The sequence below is a fragment of the Galendromus occidentalis genome, unplaced genomic scaffold, assembly GCF_000255335.2.
Source record: "Galendromus occidentalis unplaced genomic scaffold, Mocc_1.1 scf7180000077437, whole genome shotgun sequence".
NCBI lineage: Eukaryota > Metazoa > Arthropoda > Arachnida > Mesostigmata > Phytoseiidae > Galendromus > Galendromus occidentalis.
In genome coordinates this window covers 246060-256979 of record NW_003805425.1, presented here as the reverse complement: position 1 = coordinate 256979, position 10920 = coordinate 246060, and the positions used below count along the sequence as shown (strand labels likewise).

The following is a 10920-nucleotide window of genomic DNA, read 5'->3' as shown; positions in this document are numbered from 1 at the left end:
TTTCTTCGAGGCTACTCTCTTCCGACAACCTCGACTGATTCGACACACATTAGTTCATCATCACTGGGAGCATCAGGGAGAACCTAATAAAAGCTGCGACGATTCGCTTCAAATGGCGCGTCGACTCGGACTGATCTTCTTCGTCGCGCGATGGGCTCTGCGCAGAAAAGTCCACGCCGGCGCGGCGGTCATTGGGAGCGAGAGCTCTCCCGTCTCCCCAGACTCCGAGCACTCAGCGGAAGAATCTTTTTCAGGCCGCTTCAGCAGCATGTGCGCCCCATGTTGCAGGCCGAGGGCACAATTTATAAGCTCTGAAATTCGTAATGATTGGGATATCTCGTCAACAGTGGGGGAGCCCCGGAGAGCTTCGTTTCGCTCGCTTCCTAGAGGATACCCGACGAACGCGATGCGTGGTATGAGGGCCCATCACTGGTCACGCGGATTAGCGTGAGTTCTGAGCAAACTTCATAGCGAACCTAAATTGATGACGGTGGGGTCAAGCCCGACAGCAAATTGGGACAGGTAAGCGCCGTCAGCGGCTCGGGGGCATGCATGCATACGATTATCACAGTGTGCTTATATGGTACAATACGGCGCTGGGGGACGTGGTGCCTGCGAAGCGCTACATCTGTAGCTCGACTCTCGAGGCTCCCTTCCCTAGAGCTGGCGCCGATTTCCTTGACGTCTTTCTGTAGACTGTAGAGGAATAGCCCAGTTCATGGTTCGCGAGGGTACTCCATTCCAGACAACGATCAGTGATTCCGAAGTCGATCTAAGGAGCGTTATTGCGACTCTTGCGGAGCCTCATCGGATTATTCTTCGCTCAACTCCCTCAGAGATCTCCGCGAGGGGAGCTCCGAAGACCAAGGAGTTTCTATCTTCCGGCTATCAACTTTCATCGCGAATACGCTCGCGGCAAGCTCTGCCGATAGATTTCGCGGAAGCGATGGTCACAAGAGACAGAAAACCAGTTCCGTACCCCCGGCGGCCGCTCCAAATCACAACTCCATCTGAAGACGGACGGCCTACATTAGGACATAATCCATCCTCTCCGGACCAGTCCACGCGGAGCTCCGCCGCGTCTACCACAGCCGTGTGCCATGCCTCTAAACACCCGTTGTCGGGTTTCATACAGAGCTTCCAGCTCGTAACTCTGGATGAGCGGAATGTATAACCAGTTGCCTGCTTGACGAAGGTCACAGACTAGCACTGGCCTCGGTCGTCGTGGAGCACTGTGCACGTCGACGTCCGTTGTGTTCAGAAGGGTTCGGGGTGTCTGCATAAGTAGACAGCAGGGATTATTTTTGCTGTGACATGTTTGTAGGAAACGCAACCGGAGCTATCCTGGGACACATGTTGCATTTGATGCCGCCTGCCAACCTTATCATCATAGGATAGTCTTTGAAATAAGTTGCTCACGAGAGAGAAGCCTATGTTAATTTGTTATACCATCGCCCTCGGCCACCTGCACATCGTGCGTGGCTTGCAACTACTTAGCTTCATTACTTGAAGTTGACAGTTGCGCTGAATATACGGAAAAGCCGCACCGGATGTAGAGGACTCTAATCATAGCTGCTATGAATATCTCTCTCCGTAGCGGAAATTCTGAAGTGCCAAGCCGCTTAATCGCATCCGTCTTCGGTGAATGTAAGCGCATTACGACTTCACCTCGATGCATTTGGGCAAAACTGAACATATTGGATGCCCGATTCCTGCGAAGACTCGAACCCAGGCGACACACGCCGAGCGATGTATATCCCCCCTTGGAATTTTGCCTGGAGCTTTATAGTTGCGGCTCCGCTGTCCCGAGTTTTGGGGTAATGATTCCGGAAGGATTTCTCGTCGAGGCTATGAAACTCATCGGACCGTACCCGATTCGAGGATACTCCAGGAGGGAACTTTGGGCCCCATCGATTCGAAGATCGCGAGAATACGAACCCACAGAGGTGAACTCGGTTCGGCAGATGAGTCCAGCCAGCATCGATGAGAGAGGCCAACTTACCCCATTATCTACGTGAGTGACGGGGATCGGAGTCGAAAATGATCCGAGAAGAGCAGCGGCGCTCACTGAGAGCTCGGATGGGGGCACAGAGAAGTTATGCCAAGTCTGGATTGAGACTCATGTCGTCGAGGTTCGAATCGGACCGAGCTGCCTTACGCAAGAGGAAACTGGACTCGCATTCATTCGGTCTCGAAGCCATGGCCCGCGATTTCTCGGCGAGACTCTCTTCGCGCCATCGGCAGCAGACGCGGGTGGGCTGTCGGTCAAACCAAAATGGCGGCAGCCATTGCGCGTTCTATTTTTTCACGTGTGACTTTACCGGCGAGCATTCTAATCGGGTTTCCGCAAAGAACTCGACGAAACCAATGATAGCTCTGTGATAACGAGGAAAGAACTTCTAAATGGGAGACAGTCCCGCAGTGAAAAGGGCCAGGAGCAGCGCCCCGGAGCTGGCGACCGAGGCGGTTCTGAAGAGAAGCGAGGATCTCCCGGTGGCAGAAAAAGTTGAGGTACGTGGCAACGCTACACGTCTTGTGCCGGTTTACGTCGACCGGTGAATCTCTGGAGAGGTGTCCGCTTTGCGGACACATTCGCGTTCAGAAATTCAGCGAATCAATCATTCTCATTAGATCACGAGTCCGATACACATTGGAGTATGACAGTGAGTGAGATTGCTGCCTCTCGAGTGTTCTTTCCGCGATCTCGATATAGCACATGTTGCACTCATTCGATTTCTCCTTGATACTTTCGATCGAAAGTCCCAAGCTCTCGTGACCCTTCTCGAGGATGTATTCTCAGGACAGAGATCGGGATTTTTCAGGTGAAAGGTGTCGATTTCAATTCAAGAGTCGAACTTGACACACTTATGAATTCGATGCTGACCACGGGTTTCCAAGCAACGCAGCTAGCTCGAGCTGTCAACGAAATCAACAAAATGGTATGTCTCACGCCAAACATGGTGGTCTCTCAATGCGTGCTGATTGCTGAGACTATCGATCCTTGGCGTCTTATTTGAAGAGCTTCTGGTAGCTCAAGCAGTCTAAGTCTCTCCATTGAAGCAGCAACGGAGCAATACCCAGTGAGGCTAGATCTACGAGAATTTTCATGCGCTGATTTTCTCCCGTAGCTGGATTGCCGAGCGCAGGAACTTCCCAAAGAAAACCTCGACACTCTCGAGGATGATCCCTTCATCGCCCGTAGAACGAACTGTACAATCTTCCTGGGTTACACATCCAACATGGGCTCATCTGGAGTCCGTGACATAATCAAGTTTCTCGTTCAGCATAACCTAGTAAGTGAAGTAATTCTTTGACTTCATGTAGATCCTCTGTCCGCGGATTATGGAGAGGAGGGTTTTCGTATCTAACATGGTTGTTCCCTCCCTCCAGGTCGACTGCTTGGTAACTACGGCAGGTGGAGTTGAAGAAGATCTCATTAAGTGCATGGCGCCTACCTACCTAGGAGAGTTCTCCCTCAGAGGACAAGAACTCCGGAGTAAAGGTGCTCAAAGATGTCCTTTATCACTCGCTCGCTCCACGAGGGGCGAACGGTCGAACTTCGCGACGTATCCCAGGTTATGGAGGTAGAGGAACACGATTCCTGAGGACCTTCCTTTTGCAGGTATCAATCGGATAGGCAACCTCCTCGCGCCGAACGACAATTATTGTAAATTTGAGGACTGGATCATACCCGTCCTCGACGAAATGCTGAAGGAGCAGGAAGCTACCGGTATCATCTGGAGCCCTAGCAAAATGATCTCTCGGTTCGGAGAGAGGATAAACGACCCCTCTTCGATTGCTTACTGGGCTCACAAAAATCAAATCCCAATCTTCTGTCCAGCCATAACTGACGGTCAGCTGCTCCCGGAGATTCTCTCGTTGGGAAATTCCCATTGTCTTATTGTGATTCTTCGCGGGGATCCGAGGGATCTCTCGCAGTATTCAGCTGGACCTCCTACTCATCCCTCACGTTTTCAGGGAGCATCGGTGATATGCTGTATTTTCACAGTTTTCGGAGTCCGGGTCTAGTCGTAGATCTGGTACAGGACATCCGACGCATAAACTCTATGGCCGTCAAGGCGCAGCATTCGGGAATGCTGATCCTGGGAGGCGGTGTGGTCAAACATCATATCTGCAATGCGAATCTAATGCGGAACGGAGCTGATTTTGCTGTCTACATCAATACGGGGCAAGAGTTCGATGGTAGGCGACAATATGGAACGCATCCCCTTTCCAACCCCAGCAAGAATCGCGTTAGACCGCGAGATAGGAAATTTTCGATTCTTGCTCTGTTCGAGATGATGGATCTTAAGCCGTGGAATAAAATTTGTGTTTCATTCCAGGGAGCGACTCAGGTGCCTCACCCGACGAAGCTGTTTCTTGGGGGAAAATTAAGGCCGCTGCTCAACCGGTGAAAGTGTGTGCTGATGCCTCCATCGCTTTCCCTTTGCTCGTTTCCCAAACTTTCGCGAAATGCGTCCACAAGAATGACGCTCAGTAATATTTCCGAGTCACTGAGGATGATTTATATTTGTTGTGTATAAAAATTGAATCTCCATCATTGGCGTCATATACATCATATGTAAGTCGAGCGAGGGATTCGAAATTTATTCTCGAATCAAATCTCCCGTCTTCGAAGATCAGGGAATCATCGCGTCAAGCTCTAAAGAGCTCGCTTCGCTGAGAACGGAGTTTTAGCTTGAGCTCGTATTCTGAAACCATATCGAGCTTCGGAGGGTGAGACGGGTGTGTGAACGCGAAGGGGAATAGGAAGAGGCGCTAATAGAGCCGGAAGGCCATGGGACTTCGTATTTAGCAATTTCAGTCGGAACTGACGTTTTTCCCGCTCCGAATCAGCGTGAACCGTCGTTCTATCCGGACAATCGCCTTCCCAGGGATGATGCGGACGCTTGTTATGCCGATATGAATACCAGAGAGCCGAATACGGAGCTCCAGATCCCAGGCAAAACCATCTTAGCGATTCTATACGGAATGGGGATCATGAAAACAGTGGAAGCACACAGGGTCGGAAACTGACCGACACCCCACCGCCTGCCCGGGTAGCGAGACGGCGAAATATCGCGATTCTGACCTGACAGTTCACGGCTGTGAATGAGAACCTGTTCTGCGTAGCTCCGACCGGTCGCAGGGAAGTGTCCACTGAAATTGAAAATGATCCTGTGTAGGTAGTTTCCCTCATCGATAGACTTTCTCGGGTTGATTCTTTGGGATGAGTTTTCTGTATCCGTCCATTTTCTCTCCGGTATGTATTCGTCGTGACCGGCAGTGACGGAGTCGAGGACTATCACCGTAGTCAATCGCTGCGCTACAGCTGGCGATGTTTTCCAGTCCGACACGTGAGATCCACGCTTAGCCGCAGTGTCTAGGTCAGGAAGGGGTAATTCAAAAGGAATCGCATAAGCCATCCGAGACCTCTCCGTCCTTCTCATGGAGCGGGGGTGTCGACTCCAACACCCTCCTCCTGGGGAGCTCCGTTCCGCTAGCTTCGGCTCCAAAGACGAAATAGGAATCCCCATCCTCATCTACGAAGACACAAAATCAGGTCGCCGCTTATTCCGCCAGGTCCTTTTGATGCTTCCCAGTCTATCGCGACCTCTGAGACGGAATCCTGCCTGTCTGAGAGGCCGTGATGCACCTCGACGATGCGACGCTCCTAGACTTTGATGCCTCAACGAAAACTCTCACTCCAGTCAACATGGAAGGTACGTAACATCGCCAACAAGAATTGAGGATTCGCTCAGAGGATAGACCACCTGATGAAGTCTTCCGGATGGTGTCTCAATATTATTTTAGGCTAGAGATCTCTTGGGATCATTATTGGGTGTTCATGGCTACCCTCGATCATTCATCATTGATGGGTGTCTACCCCCGATGTCGAAGGCCGCCGCTGCCTCCAAGACCAAGATCGAGACTCGAAGAGAGGGCCAATCAAATTTTTTCATCTGGAGATGTGATTGTTGATCATGAATCTAACATTGATTTTTTTGCGTTGAGCTCCTCGTGTAGAGGGGCGTTAGGCTTCTTGGATCTGTCGGGGCGGTCCTTCAGCTTTGACTGACTCCTCTCTATTTCCCTCTCTCGTCCTCTCTCGCTGCTGATTACTGATACGAAGTCATGTTCGAGGCTCCCTCCGACCCAGAAGCTCTGTGACTTCGTCCGTACTGGTATACTTCCCTGCGACTTCACCGCGGTCGACCACGAGCATGGATCGTTTCAACTTCGCGAACGCCTCGGACTCGTAAGTAACTTCCTTGAGCTTCTGCCCGATCATGTTATGCAACTTATAGAGGTGAGCGAATTAAGAACCCATGATTTCTTCCAGAACCCGAGCGGCTGAGATCCTGAAGTCTCAGCTGGGGACCCTGCAGAGCTTGACACGGAAATCTCCAGGCAAGGCTAGGGAAGACTCAGCGGTCGACGGTCCACCACTGGAGCAGCGAGTTCCCCGTTCGATCGATGACAGTGGGCGAGCAGATCCTTTCTGCGTCTTCTGTAAGAAGAATGGAGCACCCAAGGCTGTTTATCGGAGTCACACCGTCAAGGATAACCGTGGGAGCGTCGTTTGTCCCGTACTCCGGAAATTCAACTGCCATCACTGCAACAACGGAGGTGGAGATCAAGCCCACACTGCGAATTTCTGTCCTAAGAAGCGTGAAGTCTATTTGAACTCATTCCTGAAAAATAAAGACGAACCTTGAGGTACCGAAACATGTTTTCTTCACTTCTTCGCTTTCTTAGCCATCAGTTGGTCTCCTAATCATTACTCGGTCAGGGACTCAAGTGCGGAATTCTTAAGGGAACCACGGCCGCGGAAACTTCGAGAAGTGTTACGACGAGGTCACTGCGTTGAGGAGAGCAGCGCCGAGGCTGAATGTCACGGCTCCTAACACAGGAGCCCTTATCATGAGCCACTGTCATCTCAATGCACTCAGTTGGGAGCAGGATTTCGGAAATGAGAGACCGAGAGATGGGGAACGTCACGAAAACGCCATCCCCGAGACTGAAGCCGGTATGCCGAGCTGGTATTCCTCTGAGACGGCAAGAAGGACCTCGGCGGGTTGCATCGATTGCCTTGCATTCGTAGCTTGATGGATGATAGTGGTCATGTTCGTGGATGTGCTGAAGATTTGCGAAGAAGATGCCGTGCAAACGGGAACCATGCGCTGGGGGATTCCAACCTGAGTGGGAAGCGTTCTGGGCCTGGATTTCGAGTCGAGTACCACGGCAAACCGGTAATGCGCATGGAAGAGGTTTAAGCGATTTGCCTCGGCCCGTTACACCGGAACACCGCAGAAAAGTGCTTCTCGTTCTGATTCCGCGTCGGCCCCGTGATTCCGCACCGCAATCACGGTGCGGTAATCCGTTCCAGAAGGTTCTTTCCGATTTCGATTCCTCACTTCTCTCATCCGGGTGCTTATCATGATGAGCCTGATGTTGCATATTATAAGATTCACGCGCTCCATAATTTCGTTTGCGTAGCTCCACACCTTACGAGATTCCTCGGCTGGACCATGCGCGCAATGAAGGGCGATGTCTCGGAGGTTAGCATCGTCGGGGACAAGAGATCGGAAGAGAGTCCGGGCGGGAGCCGTGGACAGTACGTCGAGGGTAAATTGCCGCGTGTCGACGAGAATCTTTTTCTTTTGGTGCAATCAAGGATCTTGACAATCATCATTCTCTTCACCGGAGACTGCAACGCCGCAATTGCAGTCCTTCTGCGAGGGGACGTGATGTCATCCTCCCCAGAATTGCGCTGAGAAGCATGCAGCGGAGGGGGATTTTTGCCTTGAGGGCCACTCTGACGGCGCGGCGTAGCCGATAAGTCCAGTTGGGTATGATCTGCGAATGTACCTTGATGCACACGCTCGACATCATGGGTATAGGAAGAGCGATCGGGAGCATGGGAAAAACAAGAGGTGACCCACTACACGGCTCCCGTAGAGGCTTCCCGTGAGCAAGCGATCCTGATTAAGAGAGGCATCTTCCCCTATGCGAGAGATATTCTTGCCCGCTCTCAGGACGAGAAATGAGTCTCAAGAATCCACGACGCCGAGGAGAGATGGGGGATTAAATAATAATTTCCGAAGAGTACATTGTCATGGGATGGAGCGAGCCCTATTCTGATAAGCTGATGCATGATGGTTGAAGCCACATATCTTGTAGGGCGGCGGTTTTCTGATCGGATTCTCCCTGAGCCGACAGGGAGGATCTGGATTCGAGAAAGCGCTCACCAATCACCTGCAAAAATTGTCCACAAGAAGAATTCAGTCGACTGAAGCGTGCTGGTGCGGCGATCGTGTAAGCCGAGCGAACTATGAAGTCAGGACACCTCTCATCCGCCCCACTCAGAGGGCCCCTCCGTGGGAATCTCCCCGCTGTGCGAACGTTCTAAGCTCGGCAAACCACCCTATCCGAGATCCGCCGTCACGGGTTCCTGGGGACCTTCATCACATTCACGTTAACATCATCTAACATTGAGACTCGGGCGGTGGCATTGAGTCCTCGATGAGGGTCGACGGCACGGCGGTGCTGCGTACCGAGGCACAATGTCGATGGTAAGAACAGCCCCACGAACGCTCTGAATTCTACCGGAATTCATTCTCTCAACCCTGAAATCATCCCGGGCGGCCACTCGGAAGATGAGATCAGACGGATTGATTCCGACCACCCCGAGTGGAACTTGTCTAGGTTGCGATTAATGGATTTCCTCATCATCTGGGTGCCCCTTCCCGGTGGTACTACAATGAGATTGGATTCCTCAACAGCGAGGCATCCTTTTGCAGGTTCACATCTTGATGTATACACTGAGGCTAGGTTGAGATGGAAGCTGACGATGAAGCATTGACTCCAAACTCCGAAGCGCAAACTCGAGCAGAAAATCGGGGCAATAGTAGAGGAGTCGGGAGGACCGTGATATAGACTGTATCCGGATCTTCATCAGCTTTATAGCCCGGTTTCCAATTTTTAATTCAATGCGCAATATTTCGATGCTTGAACATTGATTTTGGACTACGAAGCCAGTCAGAATTGAGGGGCGGGGTCTCCTCTCTCAAGTTCATAAAGGTCCATTTCTGATATCTCTCTCTCAACCACCCTCTCCTCTTCATGAAGAGGAGACATTGCATCGTCTCGGATGAAAAGGCTTCGTGACGTCGTCTGTATCGGTCGCTGCCCGTCGGAACCCCGGTTGACCACAAACATGGATCGATTCAGCTCTGCGGACCTTTCGAATCCGTAAGTATTATACCTTGGGCTATCATCGCATATATAATGGATAGTCCCTCATTTCTCGTTCTGTGTCTAACTGTCGTGATCTTCGCAGGTCCTGCGCGGCTAAGATCTTGAAGTCCCAGTTGGAAAGCCTGCGACATCTTGCACGGAAACGTCGGAACAAGTCCGGCAGAGAGTTCGGGGTTGCACGTACGTCTTCCGAGAAAAGGAGCTCCCGTTCCCTTGACGACACCAAGCGAGCAGACCCATTCTGCGTGTTTTGCAAGAAGAACGGAGCTCCGAAAGATGCTTATCGGAGTCATACTGTCAAGGACAATCGAGGAAATGTCGTTTGCCCGATTCTCCGGAAATTCAATTGTGTTCACTGCAACAACGGTGGCGGGGATCAAGCCCATACCGCGAACTTCTGTCCCAAAATGCGGGGAGCTTACTTGAACTCATTCATGAAAAATAAAGATGAAGCCTGAGATCTCGAAAAATGTTTCATCATTCTATCTGAGACCACAAATCAACACGGCGAGGTGTCGAAGACTGACTCCGCACGCGGAGCAGGGATCAAGAGAGGGCCCTTATCGATAAGGTGATACCGAGGGAATCCCGCTATTGTTGGGGAAAATTTTAGGGATCGCGGACGGACTTTTCCAGAGATTATGGAGTCCCCGAGTGAAGAGGGAGATGGTCAAACGAAATTATGCTCGTCGGGAAATACTCCAGCTCTCTTCTATAGATTGCCTGGTAGCATCCACTTTTCACTCTTCTTGATTTCTTTCATCGACGGGTCAGGTGGGATCCTCGGTCAGTTAGCCGCCGATAGTATCCACATTAGTTCTACAGTATGACATCCACAGAGACAAGACCCCATGATGATTCTGGACGTCGGCAGTAAACGGCGCGGCGCCGACGATGACTTCAACTGGGCTCGTCCCGCGCATTTACCCCGGAACAAACTCTGTAGACATTCAAGCCTCTAATGAGCATCGAGGACATCCGTGAGAAGCCTCTAAGTCGGAGACGAAAGACCGAATAATTTTGATGAGGCATTATATTCACTCCTCGAGCTCCATACGTTTTGACGTGAAAACGTCTTTAAGTTCATCGCGCATACAGACCAAGGGTACTTCGTCCTCAGCGTCACGAAAGTGATCCGCTTTTGACGCTTCATAACTTTGTTCCCCGAACACCTAGATCTTCGCGGTGTGTGCCATAGTATCGAAAATTTACGGCACGAGCTTCCACGCGATTTTGGAGCCGATTGGAGTCCTCAGAGCTCCCGTTCAGCGTGATTCGTGCAACCCTCTGAGATACCTCGATTCTTGCATAAATAATCGCTTTTCTCAGTGCTCAGACGCTGGATTGATCGGAATTGCTTGCCCGGCAAAGGCGACGATGTGTGCCGTCACCGACGCTACTTATATCATTTTGAGGAGCCGTCGCGAAAGAGATTTTCAGGAGAATTCAGGCGATCATCAGAACTCATCAAATCTTATGCGGGCTTCGTTATCCAGCGATATCCCTTTTGATCATCGCGGTGTCTGCGTTCGCATACTGATCTACTTTGATTAAGCGACCGTCCAGATGAGGCCGAAAAATGCTAGTAGGAGGCGTCTCAAGCGAAAAGCCCAAAGTTCGGCTTGTGGGCCAGCCAAGAAGCCAAAGAGCGCAGCTGAG

At 51.3% G+C, this 10920-nt stretch overlaps 3 protein-coding genes across 3 annotated transcripts; all 3 read left to right on the top strand.

Moving 5' to 3' along the window:
- The first annotated feature begins 2327 nt into the window (after window positions 1–2327).
- Window positions 2328–4501, top strand: Dhps (Deoxyhypusine synthase). Its single transcript, XM_003743020.1, has 7 exons — window positions 2328–2511; window positions 2823–2939; window positions 3129–3293; window positions 3391–3502; window positions 3623–3853; window positions 3979–4203; window positions 4344–4501. The coding sequence occupies exons 1-7, from the start codon at window positions 2404–2406 to the stop codon at window positions 4499–4501; spliced, it is 1116 nt and encodes a 371-aa protein (XP_003743068.1). The 5' UTR covers window positions 2328–2403.
- Window positions 4502–6224: 1723 nt separating this feature from the next.
- LOC100898262 (nanos homolog 3-like) lies at window positions 6225–6719 on the top strand. The gene is made up of 2 exons (XM_003743019.1): window positions 6225–6259; window positions 6344–6719. Exons 1-2 carry the CDS (start codon window positions 6225–6227, stop codon window positions 6717–6719), a joined length of 411 nt encoding a protein of 136 aa, XP_003743067.1.
- Window positions 6720–9220: 2501 nt separating this feature from the next.
- LOC100898122 (nanos homolog 1) lies at window positions 9221–9719 on the top strand. The gene is made up of 2 exons (XM_003743018.1): window positions 9221–9255; window positions 9344–9719. The coding sequence occupies exons 1-2, from the start codon at window positions 9221–9223 to the stop codon at window positions 9717–9719; spliced, it is 411 nt and encodes a 136-aa protein (XP_003743066.1).
- The last annotated feature ends 1201 nt before the right edge of the window (window positions 9720–10920 follow it).

Bases quoted from the DNA above. Each gene is read 5' to 3' on its own strand.
- LOC100898262 (XM_003743019.1), top strand. From the start codon at position 6,225: ATGGATCGTTTCAACTTCGCGAACGCCTCGGACTC. The intron at 6,260-6,343 runs GTAAGTAACTTC...GATTTCTTCCAG, and splicing joins TTCGCGAACGCCTCGGACTC to AACCCGAGCGGCTGAGATCC.
- Dhps (XM_003743020.1), top strand. From the start codon at position 2,404: ATGGGAGACAGTCCCGCAGTGAAAAGGGCCAGGAGCAGCGCCCCGGAG. The intron at 2,512-2,822 runs GTACGTGGCAAC...GGGATTTTTCAG, and splicing joins CGGTGGCAGAAAAAGTTGAG to GTGAAAGGTGTCGATTTCAA. The intron at 2,940-3,128 runs GTATGTCTCACG...TTTCTCCCGTAG, and splicing joins TCAACGAAATCAACAAAATG to CTGGATTGCCGAGCGCAGGA.
- LOC100898122 (XM_003743018.1), top strand. From the start codon at position 9,221: ATGGATCGATTCAGCTCTGCGGACCTTTCGAATCC. The intron at 9,256-9,343 runs GTAAGTATTATA...TGATCTTCGCAG, and splicing joins TCTGCGGACCTTTCGAATCC to GTCCTGCGCGGCTAAGATCT.